Below are 21,377 nucleotides of genomic sequence, written 5' to 3' on the forward strand. Positions count from 1 at the left end.
CTTCTTCATCCGGCTCTTGCCGATTCTGTTTTATCCGGTGCTTGTTAGTTTTCTTTATCCGGTTCTTACCGGGACCTCCTTACCGATCTCTTCGTCCGTTTCTCACCGACTCTCATTGGCCTTCTTCATCCGGGTCTTGCCGGGTCTCCTTACCGGTTTCAGTCCTTACCAGTTCCTCCTTCCGGTTCTCCTCCATGTCCTATCCGGAGAGACAAAAATGTAATTTTTCACGTAGTGTGCGAATTACACTACGACAACGTCGCTCCACCCCAGAGAAGAACATAGTCAACCGATTCGGCTACAATGACTACATGGCATATCATTATGCATTCATGATGAAGGTGGTGACAAATCGAGAGTTGAAAACCTTTTCCGAAGCAATGAATGAGGAGATGAAAACACTCTCCCGAAACGAGACATGGGATCTCATCCCCTCTTCACACCATCAAAAGGCAATCAGATGCCGATGCATATTCAAGGTGACGCACAATGTTGATGGCGCCGTCAATCGGTATAAGGCCCGACTTGTAGCAAAATGTTATGCGGAGACACACGGGGTCGATTACAAGAGACCTTTGTCTCGGTGGCAAAGATGACTACCATCCGAATCGTGATCACGCTTGCAACAACAAAAGGGTGGCACCTCCATTAGATGGACGTTAAGAACGCCTTTCTCCAAGGCGAATTAGATGAGGAGGTGTACACGTTACAACCACCCGGATTCAAGTCGAATACGCATCCGACTGCTACATGCCAACTCAAAAAGCCTCTCTATGGCCTCAAACAAGTGCCTAGAGCATGACATTCGAATATAACCCAATATCTTCATCAAATCGGCTTTAAAATGTCCAAGTTTAACAATTCTCTATTTTCATCCGGAGCGACGCTAGAGGACATGTATTTATTATAATCATAGAATGTAATAAATGTGTTTGTGCAAGCATTCAAACGTTTGAAAACGAACACGTTTGAAAAGGGAAAAATACATGCTCCTTTTTTTTTCATTTATTATCCTTACATTTTAGCTCACCCTAGTGGTAATTTGTCATGCTATTGTTGTCTATGTCTTGGCATCAATTCCCAATTTTCTCATCTCTCTCGTTTGTGTCATGTCATAGCAAAATTTTATGTTAGCATTTTTTTTCTTTCCTTATTGATAGAAATTACCTCAAGCTAGTGGTAAGTTGTCATGTTATTATTGCTTATGTTTTGGGTTCAATTCCCAATTTTCTCATATCCTCTCGTTAGTGTCATGTCATGGCAAACTTTTATGTTAGTGTCATGTTCCTTTTTTTTTGTTTCTTTGTTATTAGAAATTAGCTAACCCTAGTGTTAAGTTGTTATGCTACTACGACCTACGTCATGTTTTTCTTCATATTCTCGAATATATGTTTTATAGTTTTTGAACGTTTGGTTATAATTTATAATGACATATTTTGATTCAATCTCTATAGTTCATACTCATTGTTTTGTAAAGTTCTAAAGTGAGGAGGATAGAGATGTCTTGATTCTTAAGAAGCATCCCAAAGGTATGCATGTGATACAATGCAAATATTGCAACCATACTTATGTTGGTGGTTCACAATGGATTAGAGTCCACTTATTGGGATTGAGAGTGAATCAATATACAATATAGACCATAGTCAATCCAATCCAACTTCGAGATTATTTACCATACACGCTTGATTGAATCATTCTCGAATGCGAAGGCATGTATGTATGATACGTATGGTTCATTCTATGGATCATATAGATATGTATTACGTAACTTTAAAAGAAAACATACATAAGATATGTATATATATATGTACGTAACTTTTAAAGAAAACGAAAATGAAAAAGGAGGGGAGGGCCATTCGTTCGTTGGTTCAAAGTTCAAACGATGTCTATGGCCTTGACGGAGCAGCTACTTCTTCTAGACGGGATCTTTCCCGTTCGCACAGACGATTCTTCCTCCGTTTTCTTCCTCGATCCTTGCCTCCTCATCTCTGCTTCTTACTCTCACCATCTCCTTCTCCCGTCTTTCTACTATTCTCGCTCTTTCTTCCTGCTTCCCTCAACGAAACTAGGCTCTCGCAGCGGAGATCTGAAAGAGATGGAGAAGGAGAAGAAGAGGATCAGGAAAAGGAAGAAAAGGCAGAAGTCTCCCAACTCTAAGGAGCTTCTTGCTTTGAAACGTCACCAGGTAAGCTCTGATTCATTCTTACCATTAAAACACGAGGCGAAAAGGCAAGGTTAGTTTTCAAAAGTAACAGGAAAGAAAGTAGTTTTATTTTGATTGGAGCGGCGAAAATGTATGCATTCATGCCTTTCACAGCTCAACTAGACAACATCACATCTACAAATGTTTACTACTTCCATTTTTTATTGGAGAAAAAAGCTAAATTTTACTTTCTGTTGAGCTATTTGTATATACTTTGCAGCTCAATTGAGAGGTGTTCAGCGAGGCACTGCATTCAATTTTCAAACCATTTGTAATTGTTTCTGACCAGAAGTTGTTGGTTTATTAGAAACAAAGAAGTAGGAGTAAGCCATTTCTTTCCATTTCCAAACCATTTTTGTATGCTTCTTGCACCTCAACTGGGCCCAACCACGTTTAGAAGTGCTCCATTATGTTCTCTTTTTCTCTACAGAAGTTGTTCCAAAAATCATCAGAATGGGAAAGTGGCCTAACTCTGATGATGGTACAAGCTATTACAAAAGTTGTTAATAGCAGTAGTGGAACAGTTGTTAGAAAAAATAAACACAGAGCCAAGCTGTGAGAGAAGGCTGTTAGACAGCAATAGCAAAAATAGTTGCAAAGAAGTAGAGACATAGCCAAAGAATAGAGCTTGTTTGCAAGTAGCAGCAATAATAAAGTTCTTACAAAAAATGTTGGTATAGCCTATTTATACAAAATTATGGAACGTGGATAAAATGGTTGTTTGGTAGTTAAGTGACTCTTGTATTACCAAACAGGTACAATAAACGAGGAATACGAGGGAATATCTTGGAAAAGTGGAAGAGAGAGAAGGCATTTAAAGAGTTGCAAATTCTAGAGAGAGAAGAATCTAGGAAGAGAGAGAATGTAGAAGAGAGATAATAAAGATGAAAGAGAGTGTAGGTTTGGAGCTTCCACCCTCCAACACAATCTAATATGTACAAAATACCATAACTATAGTAGCTTAGTCATCAGTTACTGCGGGATTGAATCCAAGAAGAATAAACCTTTGGCGAAAACTCAATCAGTTTCTTTTCAATTTTTGTACTATTTGCATGCTTTTTTGCATGTTAGCCAAAAAGAAAAAAAGAAAGATATATTGATGTCTTTTATGAGGCCAAAATGATATTGAGAGATGCCTTTTTTCTAGCAAATGTTTTGCTGATAAAGAATTGATCCATTTCTTTTCCATTTTTATGCAGTTTGCATATCAATGAGAGACAATAACATCAATCAATGCTTGTCTTTGTTATTGGTGAAGATCTAGTCCATTTCTTTACAATTCCAAAGTATTTATAACTCTCTATGCATAACAAAAAGGTACATACCTAGATGTTTGATATCTAGTTCAACTATGAAACCATGTAAATGGTGTCAAAATTGGACGAAATCTCTATGTTCTTCACAAATAGATATGTTGTTTCTGGCTAAGTTTGGAGAAACGACTAATACCTTACAAAATTGAAAGAAATGCTTTGCGTCGTCACCAAAGAGACATATCCAAATGCATATGCCCTAGTTGAAACTTAATTTGCAAAAACATGCGAAGGGACGAAAATTGAAACCAATGCCTTGCTTCTTCACATGGTAACGTCTTTAGATGTGACCCACTCTATCTAGTTTACTTGCAAACAGATGCCAATTGTTTGAAATTTGAAAGAAATGACATCCTTCATCAGGACAATTATATTGCCATTTGTAATTGTTTTTAATCAATTTGCTCCCATGATCTCTCAATAATTTCGTGCTAGAAAAATATATATGCTGGAAATATTATTCATCACTTAATAAAAACTTCGTGGTTTAGCCTATCGGCTATTCAATCCACCGTAATATGAAAGACTGAACTCTAAAGGGCGAGTTATGAATGTGCATTTCATTCATTCAAGAAATTTTGTATGTTGCCTAGGAGTAGTTGATAAAAAATTAATAAAAGATAAAGAAAGAAAGAAAGAAAGAAATATTAACGTCTTTTAAGAGGCCAAACTAGCCTATAAGACCAAACAAGAGATTACATCTTAAGTGTTGTCTTGTCTTTGAGAACAACAAATCAAAAACAAGAGAGAGAGAGAGAGAGAGAGAGAGAGAGAGAGATTAACGTCTTTTAAGAGGCCAAAATGGCCTATAAGACCAAACAAGAGATTACATCTTAAGTGTTGGCTCGTCTTTGAGAACAACAAACCAACTGAATGGCAGCCATTCCGCTTTGCCCATATACTCAATTCTGATTCTAGAATTGAGCCATATAGTTTAGCCAAGTAATGGCCAATCATGATTGTCCTATAGTTGCTTGGCATCATGGGGTCGCCACTCTTGAGGATTGGCACAATGGTATGTTGGGTCCATCTAGTAGGGAAACCTTCACACATGACTCTATTAAATGTGTGTGCTAGCAATGGGAGCAAATTGTAGCCGATCAATTGCATTTCTTACATTTTGTGGAGTAAAAAAGGTTGATTCATGTGGGCATGAGCCATGTGGGTGGGGAAGAGGAGCCTTTGCATATTCATGCCATCTTGAGGTGAGGTCAGTTGTGTGGTAGGTTGCCTCTCATTAAACATTTTCCATGCTCTTTTACTTTCTTGTCCTAGAAACAAGCGATACAAATGATCTTCAAATTTAGCCAAAGACAATCTCTTCTTCTTCCTTACAAGGCGTTGGAAGGTTGCTCTCGCTTGTTTGTGGGTATAAATGCCCCGAGTTACATCATGTTGCAAGCATCTCCTTGTATCACGACATTCCCCATCATACCAACTATTTTGTATTACTCTACCAAGTTTGGGGGGATTGGTTGTTGTGTGAGGAAAGGCATTTGTGGCTGCTTTATGCAATGATTTTGACAATGCTAGGGTAAGTTCAAGGGGTGCGAAAGGATCCAAATCGAGCATGCCATTGTATACACCACAACTATACACATCAATTGTCTCGCGAGTAAATAGATACTTAGCCAGCCCATTCTCCATAGCATATACATCCTTTACCTCGAAGCGTAGAGATGCATGATCTGTTGCCAAGCCAATAGGTCTACTTGATATAGTGAACTATTTTATTTCAGGTATAAGAGATAGAGATCCCATTAAATAATCAATTGCGCTTGCACCTCCTTTTGGGTTCCAACATGTCAAAGCATCTAATCCAGGCCATTGTGACAAGCCATTATATATCACAAATCCATGCGCACTTCCCAAGGCTAGAAAGTGTTTTCCATATTCAGTTATAACACTCATATCTTGAGGTTGTCGCTTTAGACCAACCTCTTCTGGCATAACTTCTTCATAAACAGCCTTGTTGGTGTTAACCATAGTCGTTCGTTCATCCTTGGTTCGTGCATTAAAATCTCCTAATAGTATTATGTCCCCCATAGTAGCAAATCTTATGATATCATCATATAATGGTAGATATGGTGATTCACCTAGAGGTGCAAACCTTGAATACGCAGGTGGAAAGTAGCAAATTGCAATATATAGCTCCCTAAGATCCCCTCTTTTGATTCATACCCACATGTAGCATGCATCTACATTCTTATGGACAACATGCGCTCTATTGTGGAGCTCCTTTTTGTATAGCACAACCACTCCTCCCGAACCTCTAGTGCTTCTTGTGAGAGTTAGTCTAAGATCCCTGCATTTTCTACATATGGTATCAGAGCAGGTTTAGGTTACTTTTCTCTATCCTATCCTTCCAAATAGGCATACACAGATCTTTCTGTTTATCTCTTCCCACCTAAGAAGACATCAAACCCCTCCATCTACAACAATGAAAGTTCGAACAACAAAAAACTGCAGCAGAGGCGATCTTTCCCTATTTTCACATTTTCAAAAAGTAGATTATGATTTGATTCTTTTGATTACTTGCACGCCCAAATTGGATTTTTGGTTTTAGAGGTACAGTCGAAACAAGTTTTGTAGCAATCTCAAACCTTGACTGCACAACAACTGCAACAACCAGTTTTTACCACAACAAAATAAGTTTTCAGCACAACAAAGTGACTCTTATCTCTCATCTTTTTCTTCAATATTATATTGCTTTAGTACATTTTTGGTGAATATTAGCACCAAGTACTACAATATCTCATCCATATTTCTTGCTTCTGCAATGACTGAGCAAACTAATATTTTTTCTATGATTAATACTGAAGACAAGTTGGATTGTACTAACTATCCCATGTGGGTGTACATGATGAGACATGTACTGGTAGCAAAGCAACTATGGGACATTGTCATCGGGTCCGATGAACGTTTAGCTTCAAGTTCTTCTCCAAACTCTCTCCCCCCTTCAGGAACAATTGATGCAAACAATGCTTCAAGCTCCACTCAACAATCCACTTCTTCACAACTTAAGTGGGATGTTAAGGGCACTCAAGTCCATGTTCTCATCGCATTATCGGTCAAACATCACATTGTTCCACATATCCGATCTTACACGACCTCAAAAAGTGCTTGGGATGTGTTAAAGAACCTGTATGCTCAAAGGAATGAAGCAAGAGTTGCTATGCTTAAGCGACAACTTGAAGAAACAAGGATGCAAGAAGGTGAATCCATGGACGCATTCTTAACAAAAATCAAGGATTTCAAGGAACAACTACTCAACATTGATGAAATGATTTCAGACAAGCAGCTAGTTTCTAAAGTTCTTGCCGCCCTTCTGGATTCATATCAAGGCTTCGCCACAACAATAAGGCTACACGCCTTGATATTGCTTTTGCAGTGGGAGTGGTTAGTAGGTACATGGAAAATCCTGGCAAAAAGCATTGGGAAGTGGTGAAAGGCATTATGAGATACCTCAAAGGCACAAAGGACTTGTGCAGTTGCTTTGGAAAGCAAAAGGCATCTGTCGTTGGTTTTATGGATGCGGACTATGTTGGTCACGCGGACTGCAGAAAGTCTACTTCTGGGTATGTGTTTACTTTCACAGGAGGAGCGGTCTCTTGGATCTCTAGACTACAGAAATGTGTTGCATTATCTACTACAGAGGCAGAGTATGTACCAGCCACTGAGGCATGCAAGGAGGCTTTACAACTTTCATATCTAGTGAGAGATTTGGGCATTACAAAGTTACCTATTCTTCATTGTGATAGTCAGAGTGCTATCATGCTAGCTTGGAATCTTGTCTCTCATGCAAAGACGAAGCACATACAAGTGAAGTATCACTTCATCAGAGATGTACTTGACAGCAAGAACATTGAGCTTGTCAAAGTACATACAAATAATAATCCTGTAGATCTACTCACGAAGGATCTTCCAGCTGAGTGATTTGCTCATTGCCAACAAATGATGGGAGTTGGATAGATGTATGTAGTTCAGCTTTGTACATACTTGGACTTAGTTGACTTTTTTTTTTGTCTCACAGCACATTGCCTTTAGGTGGGAGGTTGTTGGGAATAAAGGGCCATCGTGCACTCGTAGCACATTTTTGACTTGTATATACATAATATCTAAAAACCAACAAAGTGATACACTCTTTGTACCCAAGACAACGTGCATCTCTTTCTCTCTCTCTCCCTTTGTCTCTCACTCAGACTCTCTCCCTCTGTAGTTGACCTAAACCCTAATCCTCATACTGCCCTTCACTTCTTGTCCTTTTTCTAAATCCACTTTTATAGCTCCTAACTCAACCTTACTTGAGGATATTTCATCCTTATGTTATTGTGTCATGTCATCCTTGAACTCTAAGTGTGATATCTTCACATGGCTTATTATGTCTTTCCGCATCTCTTCTAATAACTCAGTTCTGAGAGAGGCATACAACTCTGTTTTTTGTTTCTCTATCTCCTTTTTCATTTCTTCTTTTAGTGCTATTTTTATATCCTCTCTAAATTGATCTCTTGTGCAATCAAATGGTGTAATAGATCATGTTTCCAATTTTCGACATCAAATGGAATGTCAAATGGGGCTTGTGTTCTGGGTGCCTTGTGCGCCCTTCTAACCCTATTCGGGGTGCTTCCATCCCGTCCTTTTCGTCTATGGTATCTTCTTGGGGTCTTCCATGGATCTGGACCCTCGTCGTGCGTGTTAAGATCCATATTTTCATTTTTTGTCCATTTAGACTCCATGGTGTCTTTGGACAGCAGGAACCTTATAAAAGCAAGAGGAAGAACATGTCCCTTGTTTTTGGGATATAAATACGTCCATCTGCCAATTATGTTAGTCAACTTCCCTTAGTGGCAAGTTTAATAAAGCTGAGGATGTTGATTGTGAGGTCTCCTGAATGTTTGGAAAATATTTGATCTGATGATGCACAAATATTTTCTTTTCCATTGAGGACTATAAGTTATTTCTAGAGGGTTTGCACCAGTTATTGTATCAATTCGAATGTCTTGCACATGCATGTGCAAAATTCCTATGCCGTGTGATTTATAACAGGCATTTTGGAAGAAGAAATATACACCAGAAGACATTGGTAACTCCTTGAATTTCTCATTTAAGAAAGAGAAAATGCATTGCTCAATGTTCCAGAATACACATATTTTGATGCCCTCTATAGACCAAGAAGGTGATTTTCAGGACATTGAAGAAGAAACTTTTGTAAGAAATTTAGTAAATTCCAATATTGGCCACACTGAAAAAACTCTTGTATCTTCGCTGCTTAAGAATTTGGAAAGCAATGGAGACCCTATCTGAGGAAGATGAAAACTAATGACCATGTCTGTAAGGGCCTAGGATACATCTTTCCACAGCCTTCAGTTGTATGGACTCAGTCATCTATCTCAGTGTACCTTAATCTATTTGTCGTCTGCATATAGGAAAGGAAATTTTTCTGTGTAGGATGGCCAAACACTACAAAGACTTGTGATTGCTCCAAAGTGACAAACTTAAATGGAAGGGGAGAAGTAAAGGGGAAAAAGAAGTTTAAATATTTGAATTTCCTTTTAATGCAAAAATTTTAAATACCCATCATATGCCTGGGGCTCTTTGTTCCTAGGAAAGTTTTCACAAAATATACGCAAAATATTCATATAGAATATTCATATTTTTAGGGTTTTACTTTGTTCCTGCAGGAGATACGTAAGTTGATTTTTGATGCTCATAATGCATTCTTGGAGTCACCTGGAGTTACTAACCTTCTGAGGAACATTGAAGCCCGGATCTTTAGATCTACAACAAATGAAGTAGCTCATCATCTAGACCAGAGTACAAAAGAGAATAGAGAGATCAAGGGTATGGACCTTGTGGAACTTGGCACAGTATGGCAAGCTTCTCTTTGTGAGATGACATTTTCAAAAGTTGGAGGAAGTGGTAACCTTTTATAGATCCTTCTTTCCATTAAGTTGAGCCACATTGTTTTCAGATCTATCTGGTTGCATATTACAGATGTTTTGGGAACACTGTGAAATACTCCTGATGTTTTCCTTATTTCCCAAAACTGCTGCTGAGTTCTTGTTATTTCTCCAAATGCCCTTTGTCAACCCATGAAAGAAAGAGAAAGGGGATAAGTGGACCATATAATTGATCAAATAGCACAGTATATTTGAGCAAAAAGGGGATGAATTGACCATGCATTTGCTCGAATAACACATTGCACTTTTGCAGGGAAAACTTGGATATTTTGAGGAATAAAGAAAAACTCAGAGCTATTTCAGGCTAAGGAAATTTATGAAACATGACTTATGAGAAAATTTGCATTGATTCAATATATTCCTGATCATAAATCATGATTACGATGTAGAAATTTAACTTCTTATGATTTACTAGCCCATTCTTGAATTTCTTCCTGTTCTGACAGGGACATACGATGATCTACCTACTTTCCCATTATTCAAATACATGGTTGAAAATAATGATGATGAAGAACTGGTTGGAACAAGTTTTGACACTTCATATGTCATTCCCAAGAAAAGCCGATTTTTTATGGTGAGTATGTATGCATTACAACTACTTGCAAATGGCAATACTGAAAAATGTCACTAATTTGTATTTGCTTCTTGAATTGAGCAGTCTGATATTGCAGACATTCAGGAGCTCATTCCTTGTATGTTCTCTGTCTCTTATACACACATGTACTCGCACACTCTCTCTGGTGCATACAATCTTGCCAACCCACATACACATCCATGCACTTGCCAACAAGCCCATGCATATTCTATTAATAGTTTTTCAAGTATGATTTTGATCATGATTCCACAAGGGAAATTCTAAATTGATTACCAAATAAATCCACATTTTTAGGTATTATTCACTATAATTCATATTGTGTACGATTGGCTATTGGGAAATTACTAGAATGACCCAAAATTTGGGAAACCTCAAAATAATTCCTATACATGTAACTTGCCATATATATAACAATTTCAAGGAAAGTAATTTCCCAAATGTGGCAGTGTATACATGAGCATTTTAATCAATTATAGTTTATTGGTAAGAAAAAAATGTGAAACTCTCAGGTGATTTATCTTGTCAGTTAGCGCACAAGAAAACTGTTAAAGATAATGGCACATAGTACCACAGCCATACTATGAAGATCATGTAACACATAAGAATTCTGCCCCAATGCTTGGAAGTAAATTTCCAGTACTTTTGCATATTTGCTGTTACTATTATGAGTATTAGGACCTATATTCTGAAGTTTGTCACTCTGGTCGTAAGAATTTAAATGCATAATTTTGTAGTTGTTTGATACGGAAACCAAGTATTAAGTCTAAATTAGAAATTGTCTTATAGAAATCAAACCACCAATTTAGATATAGAATTTCATTAGAAACAAACTTGACGGTTTCCCACCTCATATGGATTGATCAACTAACTTTCCAGTTGCCACACAAGAAAACTGGTAAAGATAATTACATAGTATTTATCACACATATTATTAAGATCTTATGACATATACAAATTCTGCCCCAATGCTTGGAAGTAAAATCCAATGCTTTTACATGTTTACTTTACTAGTATGAGTGTAACCCTGACCTTACGGAAGCTTTGTAATAAAGGCTTAAACTAAAAACATCCTATAGAACTTCGAAAACATGAATCAAACCACCAATTTAACTAGAATTTCATCATTGCATAAGTCCTATAAATGAAGAAACATCTCCTTAAGATTTAGACTCGTGAAGATTTAATTTCTCATTCAGGAAGCTAGATCTGAACAAGTTCACACCTCAGCACAGTACAAAAGAAAGCAAAACAAACTGTGCACAGTAAAAAATAGCACAAATCAGTTACAAGGCCTGCAAATTTCAGCATTACAAAATGACTCCATTCGATGTAAAATAGAAGTTTGAATTCTATATCAAAAGGGGTTTGTGTAAGGCAAGTCAAGTGTTAGTGTCAAGAGGTTTGTTTGCCAAGTGAAACCTCTTCCAAAAAAAGTTAGCCCTCTCACTTATCACTTCTAAGTGCCTTTGTGTAGTTCATAACTTTCAGTGACTTTATTAGGCACGACTTTATGATTGGACACCTCCGCATCAGAACCCAGTGCTAGCTGGACCAACCACAGGTCAATCATGGGGATTGTAGACCTTAGTTCCTCCAGCATATAAACCGTTTGCCTGACTGTTTCACAAGGACCACACAATGAGGGGATTCCACCATCTATATAGCATCTCAGAATCTGTAGAGGCAATGTTACCAGGGAGAGCCCAACTGACCTTTTGTTGTTTATTCAGGAATCAACACAAAGCTAACATTTAATGCTTGGTAGACTGACAATTTACAAGACCAAGATTGACAACCTAGCATAGCAGTTGAATAAACAGAGACTAAGACACAGATATGAAGAAGTTTGTCTTTATTACATAGTCATGAGGAATGGTAAGTTACAGCTTCATTACCATGCTCCTTTACATTCTTCCATTTCCTTTATCATTGTCTTGTCTAAGCTCCCCTACGAGAATGCCCATTTTTGTCCCATCCGCATTCCCTGGATAAAGAATTTCGTATTCAAATTGTGTCAAGTGAACTCACAGAGACAAATCACGGATTGGTTTCAAGGTCTATTAGAACTCTCCATTAAGGTTTGATGGCATCACCACAACTCGAAGAACAATGGTAGATAAAATAAGCTCATTGTCGGAATCACAAAAAGGTGGGGAGCATGGTATGAGACCAGGGCCAAGCTAGTGAAGGTGGGATTGACAAAAAACATACGCAGTGTGGATGACATCAAAGAAAGATTGAATGTGTCCATTTCAATTGATAGTTGTATGGTCAACTGTTGGTTTTCAAGTCTAAGACCAGTTCTTGATATGATCTACTTCAAGAATGACTTGATGTTAGGCTATCTCGTAGGTGAAAATATTTACAGATTTTCATTGGCCTTTGGAATCATTCAGTTGCACATCCTTCCTTTTTTTTTCTGTGCTGCAAAAGATATTACTAGACACTGCTTGAGGTGTTATATTGAATGTACATTTCACTGTAAGTGATAAAAGTAATCAGAATATGCTACTTCCATAGGTCAGAAAGAAAATGGCTACAATCTCATATTGATAGATCCACCCTGGGAGAATAAGAGTGTACATCGACATGGGTTGTGAGTATTGAAATTTAATGATCTTGGAATATTTGTAGTCTACCATACTTCTGAATCAATTGAAATTTTGTATCAGGTATCCCACACTGCCAGACAAATATCTCCTCTCTCTTCCTTTGAAAGAATTGGCACATAGTGACGGTGCTGTAGTAGGCTTATGGGTTACTAATCGTGAGAAATTGCGGACATTTGTCGATAATGAGCTTTTCCCAACATGGGGCATGGTCAACTGCACAACATGGTATTGGCTGAAGGTACAATGTCGATATTGATGTACATGCCTATTTGGCATGTGCTACTTATATTTTCAGTACCTTGTGATTTATTGATTTATTGATTTATTGATTTATTTATTGCTTTACAGATTAAATCTTCCGGAGAAATGATTAGTGAGCTGGATCTTTCACGTCAGAAGCCTTATGAATGTTTACTTCTAGGATTCATTTCCCCTCAAATAGCTGCAGCTGATTCACAGGTTCAATATTGTAAAGGAAGATTTTTGTATTATTTGTTTTTTAAAGGTTAAAAGTTAAAACGAATGTTTGTGCTTCTATAAGCTATCTGAGCAATTCCCCTCCTATTGCAATGCCTGTTTCTTATTTCCATTCCACTTATTTTAGCAAAGTCATTTGTCGAAGGTTCTTCCAGAAAACTATGTTTTCATCAGCATTCCAGGTCATCATTCACGGAAACCACCACTACCATGTACATATGCCATCTCTTACGTTCATTTTTAAATACAGTCATCCTATAGGTGTGTTACTTGTCTCACTTTATTTGGATTCTTTTGCTTCGTGCAGTGCTACTTTCAAAATTTATGCCCAAGCAAGCTCCAGTTAGAGGGTTAGAGCTGTTTGCAAGGGATATGAATCCAGAGTGGACTTCATGGGGAAATGAACCACTACATTTCCAACAGGCACATTACTTTGGAAAGAAAGTTGGGGATAGAACTTGAATCTATTCATGTAGCTTTCCAACATATGGTTATCAGCCCTTATATATATATACACACACAAAGCTTTAATGTGCACAAGCATCTATGGAGAGGTGGAAGCAGCATCATCATCGTGGATATTTTTTGAAATGAGAGAAAATTGGAATCCAAAGGTCCATTCATAATGTGAATAGGCACTCTGTATTTGTTTTCTTTCCCTGATTCAACAATGTGGCTTGTATTAAAGAACTTCAGGACCTTCATCTGGCTCACCTGCAAACATAGTTTATATTAGAGAATTCTATGATATGACGTAGGGTTATGTTAGAGAATTTTGTGATACCGCTGTCAACAGCCTCTCACCTAGCTAGTTGGACATCACAATCAATAGTTTTTGTATTGTTACTTGATGATTTATTCCTACTGGAAGGAACAGTGTACTAAAAACTTATTTGGAAGGATGAATACCAGCCTATTCAGATTTCCTCTCTTGTAAGGCACTTGCATTATTGTATTCAGATGAGACTTGCTATTTCAGGGATTGTTGTTTTAGGAACTTGCTACTTATTTTGCCATTTTTTAATAGTTCCCTATCATGTGGTACAGGAAAAGAAAAAATGCGTCATTAGAACAAGGATATTCATTAATGGAAATCAAACATGATTCTAAAACAAGACTGAAAACTTGACTATATTATGTTGGAGATAATGGCGATATTTTAGTATCCATGATGGTAGGCCAGAAACATAATGTACGAGGTCCCTATCAGACAACCTGACCAATGTAAGCTACGACTGTTTCGTTTCTCCCTATCTCAAAGATGTGTACTGCACCATTTTTTAGCAATACATACATTGCTGGTAGGAAACCTCAATATGAGTTAAAAACTAACAAAAGTTATAAAAAATTTCATTGCTCAAAAGCACTCAAAATAAAGCTGACATAGTTGTAGAAAGTTTTTGGCAAAAAGGAGGCAATCATAAAGATAGTCTCAAAGAGTTGGAAATGAAATTCATCAAAAGTTAGTTGTCAAAATTTTACATGGTTTTGAGTTATTCAAATGGTTCCCAATGCCCAAAATTTATCCAATGGAAAACAATGGCATTTGATAAAAGTTCTTTTAAACGGAGATGCTAAACCCTTTATAAAGATAAGAGGGAACCAATACAAGATGCAATGATTATGTATGTTAGACCTTGACCAACACATTGTTTTATCATGTCCAACCCATTCTTATAGTGGAAGAAACCTTATGCATAGAGGCAACACAACACAAACTATTACAAAGGATGGCACTTTGGAGGCAAGAATTGGGTTAGGATGGTGGAAAGCATCAAGATGGGATGACATTATTGTTCCATTTTTTATCACATTTTGGGACTGCTTGAAGAAGGCCAAATTATGCATTGCAAATAAAACCTGGGAAGATTTGTAGAATCCCTTATACATGGGACAGAGGATTTGATTAAACATTGCCCAAAGGTTTGATTAAACATAGTATAGTTCAATACATCAAGGTAGCTCCATTAGTGCAATATTCTACATGATTGCAACACGCCCATTGTTATTACAAATGGATAATCTTGTGACATTTAGCCAATTGCATTTGGATGACTCATATTTTATGCCATGCGCATTCACAGAATATGCAAAGAGTAATGGATGCTCTTGAGTTGATGGCCTTTGTTGTTAGGTTGCATGTGAATTTCTACATCAAAACTCTCAATCTTGCACACATATGGTTGACATGCACAAGTATGGCCAAGGCATATAATCCAAATAAGACCATAAGGCATTTTGGGTATCCTCTTGGTTAATATTCAACAAACAAGAAAACTCAAAGCAACCAAAGAACCGGACTATTACAGGTTGATTTAGGAATAGTGCAATCGAGATTAATGGCTTATCTCGAGTATTGATTGCTTGTTGATTGGTGCAATCATGGATTTAAGTTGATTCAATCAAAGATATACATGTTATAAGAAAAGCTTGGTTGCTACGTACTTTAGCCCAACAAAGTCTCTAGTGTATGAAAATATTGGCTTGTTTGTTAGTACATCTTCAAACTCCTACTTTTGGTGTTTGGGAAATCACTTGTTGGGAAATGCGTGTTGGCAAGTTTAATGTTTGTACCAAAGGGTATCCCTTTAGCACCAAATTGGACAAAGATTAGAAGTTAATCCCACAAAAGCTTTGTTTGAACAAGGGAATGTATGCTAGTAACTCCATGAAATTTGAGTATCCATTGGAATTCTCTTTTTGATAACCCTTTAGCCAATGTGGAGCCATGTAGGGCATTTTGCATAGCGAATGGGGGAGGGCTTAACTTCAATCCAATCCATTAGGAGACAAACACTCGATCGCAAAGAAATAGTGATGGCAAAGGGCATGCACTAACATTTCAAGATACAATTTAGGTCCTCAAACACAAATAAATTTGGTCTAAAATAATGGAATAATTGCAAGCATTTACCCTCATGTCACCTTTAGAAGCATAAAATAGATTTTTTTATTGAAATTTGAAGTGAGGTAACTTTTGTGTCCAATGAGGTCATAAAGAATTCACAAGCTATGCCTTCCCATCTCCTTGGGTCCAAGGGCATGAAAATGCTCTTTGGCAAATCACTAAATTTGAGGGATGGTGGAAGAAAAAACTTATTTTCCTTTGGAAATTATGTTTATCCAATAGGATCACAACTAGTGGAAAGGATATTATTCATTCTCCTTGTGTGAGGTGTTGTAGCGGATTATAAATGATAACTCCTTGATATTGCACCCCTTCAATAGTGAGAGTGTTATGTCCTTAGTGAGCATTTGCAAGAAGAGGAGCCGTTCTACCATGACTCTACAATTTTAGGTACCACTTTGTTATGACATCATGATCAATCCTTGTGGGCCTTCTCCAAGATTTGAGTCCTTCATTAAGTTTAGATTAATTGCTAGCATTGTTGTTCATAAATTAGGTCGTTTGTGATGTGCTTCTTACTTAATAAATTTAATAGAGATGCATTTCTCAATTAACACAAATTATAATTTTTAATGGTTTGGTTGATTAATGTTGACTAAGTACTAGAACATTGCTAACCCAAATCTAGTAAACAAATAATAGAAAGAATACATTAGGGAGCAATTAATTGCATAATAGGTTATGACGAATTCACTAGACACACCTACATCTTGATCAATCAATAAAAATTGGAATCAATGAATTCAGTTGACACATTCTCATACACTATCCTAAAGAGAGTGGAATTTTGATGAAGGCATGAATATGTGTGGAATTATGGGTTGGATAGAAGAATGACATTTTAATGAATTCGCCTATTAAAAAATTATACTTAATAAATTGAAATATGTTGTTTGAAAGAGCATAGAGAGTTTTACCGTAGTCCTTTAGGCAAACACTCTTTAACAATAAAATAAAAATCAAGAAGAAATTACACAACAATAACAACTAATTTGCCTACTTTCCTATAACAAACAAATGAAATTCAGCCCCTTAGTTTAGAATAAAATATTTGGCACTAGGGGATGAAATAGCACCTGCCAAACTAAGAATTAGGGATGAAGGGTGTCCTCAACTAAGAATCATATGGTCTAACTCCAAACCAATGTGAATGATGATGAATTTATCATGCAAGGAGATGAAGGTATTTGATTGTGCACGGCAAGAACACTTGGACATGATATGGAGTAATTGCAAATGACAAAAAGCGGAAATGGAGAATATTAGTGATCTAACTTGATTCTGTATGCTTATTGCATCATAGTGAAAATGACTCTAAATTGAATAGGGTCAACATGTAAACAGAAAGTAAATTTAAGTTGAAGAAATATATTTATCTTGTGTAAAACTCTCAACAAGTCTCGAGTTCTTCTCTATTCACCCAAATACCTCTCTTCCACAACCAAGTTTAATTAATGATGATGACCTTTGGTGGGGTGGGGGGGGGGGTTGTTGAAACTAGCCGTCAGGTGCGAAACAATATCATCACTCTTCAGATGAAGACCATCGAGTTGATAACAAATACAGAGATATATTAACATATTCTAGAAGGCAAAGAAAGCAACATAGACAGGATCAATAGAAAAGGTAGCAAGAAGAGAAGTGTTGAGAGTCGAACTCAACTTCCCATAGATAGGTTTCACACTAGCTCATGGACATGTTGGGCTAGTTTTGTAAATAGTAGAAAGGGCACTTTCCCTAGCTTAGTTGGTATATAAACCAACACATTGTAACTTAGTAATTGTTGGATGTTTTATGCTTTGATGTAATTTTGGGTAATATACAGTTTGTCTCTCACTCACTCTCTCTCTCTCTGTCTTGAGACACACACACACATACACACACACACACACACACACATCTTCCGTTGCATTACAACCACTCTTGCCTCCTCTTTTCTTCACATGGTATCAGAGCGTGTGGTTGCCTGATCAAGCATTTTCGACTGTGTTGTGCTGCACGCCGACGATCAACAGTACCGACCCATCGACAAAGAAGGAATCACCATGAATACTCAAATGGGAAGCGCCCTTCCTACCGAGAAGCTCGACAGAACGAACTTTGCATCTTGGAAATACAAGATGCATCAATATCTTGTCGGAAAAGGCTACTGGAGCTACATCGAAGGAACTCACGAATCACACCCCAACCCAACACACGCCGACTATCCCGCTTGGGAGCAGGCCGCAAGCCGTGTGTTGTATTGCCTTGCATCATGCGTTCATGATCACATGCTTGGCTACATTCGAGAGGCAAAAAGGCCGAAGCAAGCATGGGAAAACCTCAAGAAGATTCTTGCAGCCAATACGGCCGCACGAAAGCTCCAACTTCGATAGAAGCTGAACAATCTTCAACAAAGGGACATGTCAATCGGAAACTACACCTTAAAGATCAAGGAGTTGTGTGATGCCCTTGGATCAATCAATGTTAGCATTGACGATGAAGAAATGGTGCAGGTATGCCTCAATGGCTTGGCACTGCGCTTTGGCGCAATAAGATTGGTTGTTCTCGTGAGAGAGAATCCTCCCTCTTTTGATCTCCAATCATTGTTGCTGGTCAAAGCGAATCACATGCGTCAAAGGAACAACGCGCATTAAGGAAAAATGCTATATTCGAACTTCGATGGAGGAAGAGGACAAAGCCGCGGTAGGAGAGGTTGATTCGGCCAAGGTTGACACAACCAAGAGCGTAACTCCCACTAATGGCAAGCGGACAGAAACGGCCCCAGAGAGTTCGGCGGAAGGGGGAGTCATCACGTCGGACCAAGCAACCGTAGGAACCCAGTTGAGTGCGGGTACTGTGGAAAACTTGGCCACTACGAAGAGGAGTGTCGAAAGAAGAAGCATGAGTAAGGCTGACAACTAACAAATTACGCCACGAACTCCGACTACGGCGACCGTGACGAAATGTTCATAATGAACCAACCCAGACAGCAACACTCGGCGAATGCCGATACTATGTCACGTTCATCGACCACTTCTCTAGGAACACCTAGATCTATCCGATGAAGCAAAAGAGTGAAGTGTTCAGGCACTTCCAGACATTCAAAGCCGAAGTCGAAAAAACTTCGGGTCGGCATGTACGTTGTCTTCGATCAGATGGAGGCAAAGACTATTTTTCGGATGAATTTACGGCGTATCTCCGAAAAGAAGGAATCCGATGAGAGTTCTCGTGTCAACACACGCCTCAGCAAAACGGTGTAGCAAAGTGCAAAAATCGCCATGTAGTAGAAATTGCACGAGCCATGATGAACGAGAAGAACCTGCCGAAATCATAATGGGCAGAAGCGGCAAATACGGCTGTATATCTCATGACCAGGTGCACAACCTCAAGAGTACACGATATAACTCCGCATGAGAAGTTCTTCGGAAAGAAGCCGGACTTGTCACATGTCCGTATTTTCGGTTCTATCGCCTACATAAATATTCCCGACGATACGCGGCAAAATCTTGACCCAAAGTTGGAGAAATGTATCCTCGTAAGATACTCACTCGAACAAAAGGGGTACAAATGCTACAACCCATCTACCCATAAGGTTTGAACAAGTCGAGACGTAGTCTTTGACGAATACGCATCCTGGTACGCACTAGAAAATACCTGTCAGGAATAGTACTAAAACAAAGAGAGAATTAGTATTGGAAAAGGGAAGTACTATTAGTACTAAGAGGACGGGACTGCGTAAGACTCCCGAGAGAGGAAGAGAGAAGAGGAGAGAGAGAGATAGCGAGGACGAGAGAGAGAGAGAGAGAGAGAGAGAGAGAGAGATGATGATGATAACAGAGGATATATTATGTGAAGAGTAAGTACAAAAGGGCTATGAGGCTTAAGATTGGCGTTGAACCAATTTGGTTCAAAATAATCCCTGGCGCCTTCTTTTATAGTGTTCTTAGGAGTAATCTTGAAGCTTCTAGAATGTTCCAGGGAAATCTAGAATATACATTAATTTCCTATAATAAAACTTAAATGAAAAGAATATCCTACGTATTACAATAGATGGTATAATGGTCAAGAGCTCGACCCATATAACATAAGGTCATGGATTTGAGTCTTGCCATCATCTCCCCCTTAAGAGGACGAGTGGAACGAGTCGGCGTTGATTGCGAACCAGGTTTGTCCGGATACTTTTGGTGGAACTCAGGAAGAAGATCCTGAGCATTGGCGACATGCTCGACGAGTTCCCAAGTACGTTCGCTCGGACTATAGCCGAGCCAATTGACCAAATAATAAAGTTTGTTGCAAACAAGTTTGGAATCGAGGACGACAACAACTTTATACTCCGGGCCGGCTTCCACCTCAAGTGGGGGCGGCGGTGGTGTAACACGATCATGAATAGTGTTTGCTTTATAAGGTTCAAGAAGAGAGCTATGGAAAACCAGATGTATCTAAAGATACGGAGGGAGATCAAGGCGGAACGTGACATTATTAACCTTACTAGGAATACGGAAAGGACCAAGTCGTCGATAATCCAACTTGTTGCACGGTCGAGTAGTCTTGATGTGACGACGTAAGAGCCATACTCGATCTTTGATGGCAAAAGAGGAGGGAAGCCGATGACGATCCACATAAGTCTTCTGTGTGTGTTGAGCATGACGAAGATGAGTAGAGAGATCCATCTGGATCTTGCATAGCCTCTCCAAATGATCCTCGGCACGAGGATTGGTAGGTAGCTCCGGGGTGTCGATCACCGACCAACGAGGATGAGAACCGATATAAGTGTAAAATGGGGAGACCCGAGTCAAGGACTGAACAACATTAGTATATGCAAACTCCGCAAAGTGGAGAATCTCAGCCCAATCGTCCTGTTGATAGCTCAGAAAACATCGGAGATATTGTTCCAACGTTTGGTTTGTTCGTTCCGCCTGCCCATCGGTCTGGGGATGGTAGCCGGAGGAGAGGTTGCAAGAGACCTTGAGCATCTTGAAGAGATGCTGCCAAAATTTGGAGACGAATTGAGGTCCTCGGTCACTGATGATACTGTTTGAGAGGCCATGATGCCGAAATACCTCACGCATGACAAGGGCGGCGGTTTCCTCGCTAGTGATGGCCTTAGTACACGGCACAAAATGTGCCATCTTAGTATATCTATCGACGACGGTTAAGATAGCATCAAACCCCTTCGAGACCGGCAGATCTGTGATAAAATCAAGACAAATAGACTACCATGGCTTACTTGGAATCGGTAAGGGTTCCAACAAGCCATATGGATGGTGTCCGGGCATCTTTGCTCGGCAGCAAGCATCACAAGTCCGAATGTAGTCGTTGACAAAACG

At 38.6% G+C, this 21,377-nt stretch overlaps 1 protein-coding gene and 1 long non-coding RNA gene across 3 annotated transcripts; one reads left to right on the forward strand and one right to left on the reverse strand.

Moving 5' to 3' along the window:
* Positions 1-1,879: 1,879 nt before the first annotated feature.
* LOC147865116 (Methyltransferase MT-A70 family protein) lies at positions 1,880-14,135 on the forward strand. 2 transcript variants are annotated; one of them, XM_087317865.1, is made up of 9 exons: positions 1,880-2,185; positions 9,198-9,435; positions 9,923-10,050; positions 10,135-10,168; positions 12,592-12,667; positions 12,744-12,921; positions 13,032-13,142; positions 13,288-13,372; positions 13,468-14,135. In XM_087317865.1, exons 1-9 carry the CDS (start codon positions 1,883-1,885, stop codon positions 13,620-13,622), a joined length of 1,308 nt encoding a protein of 435 aa, XP_087173991.1. In that variant the 5' UTR covers positions 1,880-1,882; the 3' UTR covers positions 13,623-14,135. The 2 variants fall into 2 exon arrangements, with proteins under 2 accessions (XP_087173991.1, XP_087173992.1); XM_087317866.1 differs by lacking the exons at positions 9,923-10,050; positions 10,135-10,168.
* On the reverse strand, positions 10,134-10,885 carry LOC147865117 (uncharacterized). Its single transcript, XR_015529619.1, has 2 exons — positions 10,823-10,885; positions 10,134-10,255 (listed from the first exon to the last, which is right to left on the reverse strand). It is a non-coding gene; the product is annotated as an uncharacterized LOC147865117 (long non-coding RNA).
* Positions 14,136-21,377: the final 7,242 nt, after the last annotated feature.

This window comes from Azolla caroliniana, unplaced genomic scaffold (assembly GCF_043228905.1).
Source record: "Azolla caroliniana isolate FFs.n. ecotype wild unplaced genomic scaffold, voAzoCaro1.0.p SCAF_4, whole genome shotgun sequence".
NCBI classification, from domain to species: Eukaryota; Viridiplantae; Streptophyta; class Polypodiopsida; order Salviniales; family Salviniaceae; genus Azolla; species Azolla caroliniana.

What these genes read in the sequence shown, in the direction of transcription:
- LOC147865116 (XM_087317865.1), top strand. Translation starts at nt 1,883, where the DNA reads ATGTCTATGGCCTTGACGGAGCAGCTACTTCTTCTAGACGGGATCTTT. An exon ending in TTGCTTTGAAACGTCACCAG is followed by an intron (nt 2,186 to 9,197) that starts GTAAGCTCTGAT and finishes TTGTTCCTGCAG; the next exon opens with GAGATACGTAAGTTGATTTT. An exon ending in TTCAAAAGTTGGAGGAAGTG is followed by an intron (nt 9,436 to 9,922) that starts GTAACCTTTTAT and finishes CTGTTCTGACAG; the next exon opens with GGACATACGATGATCTACCT.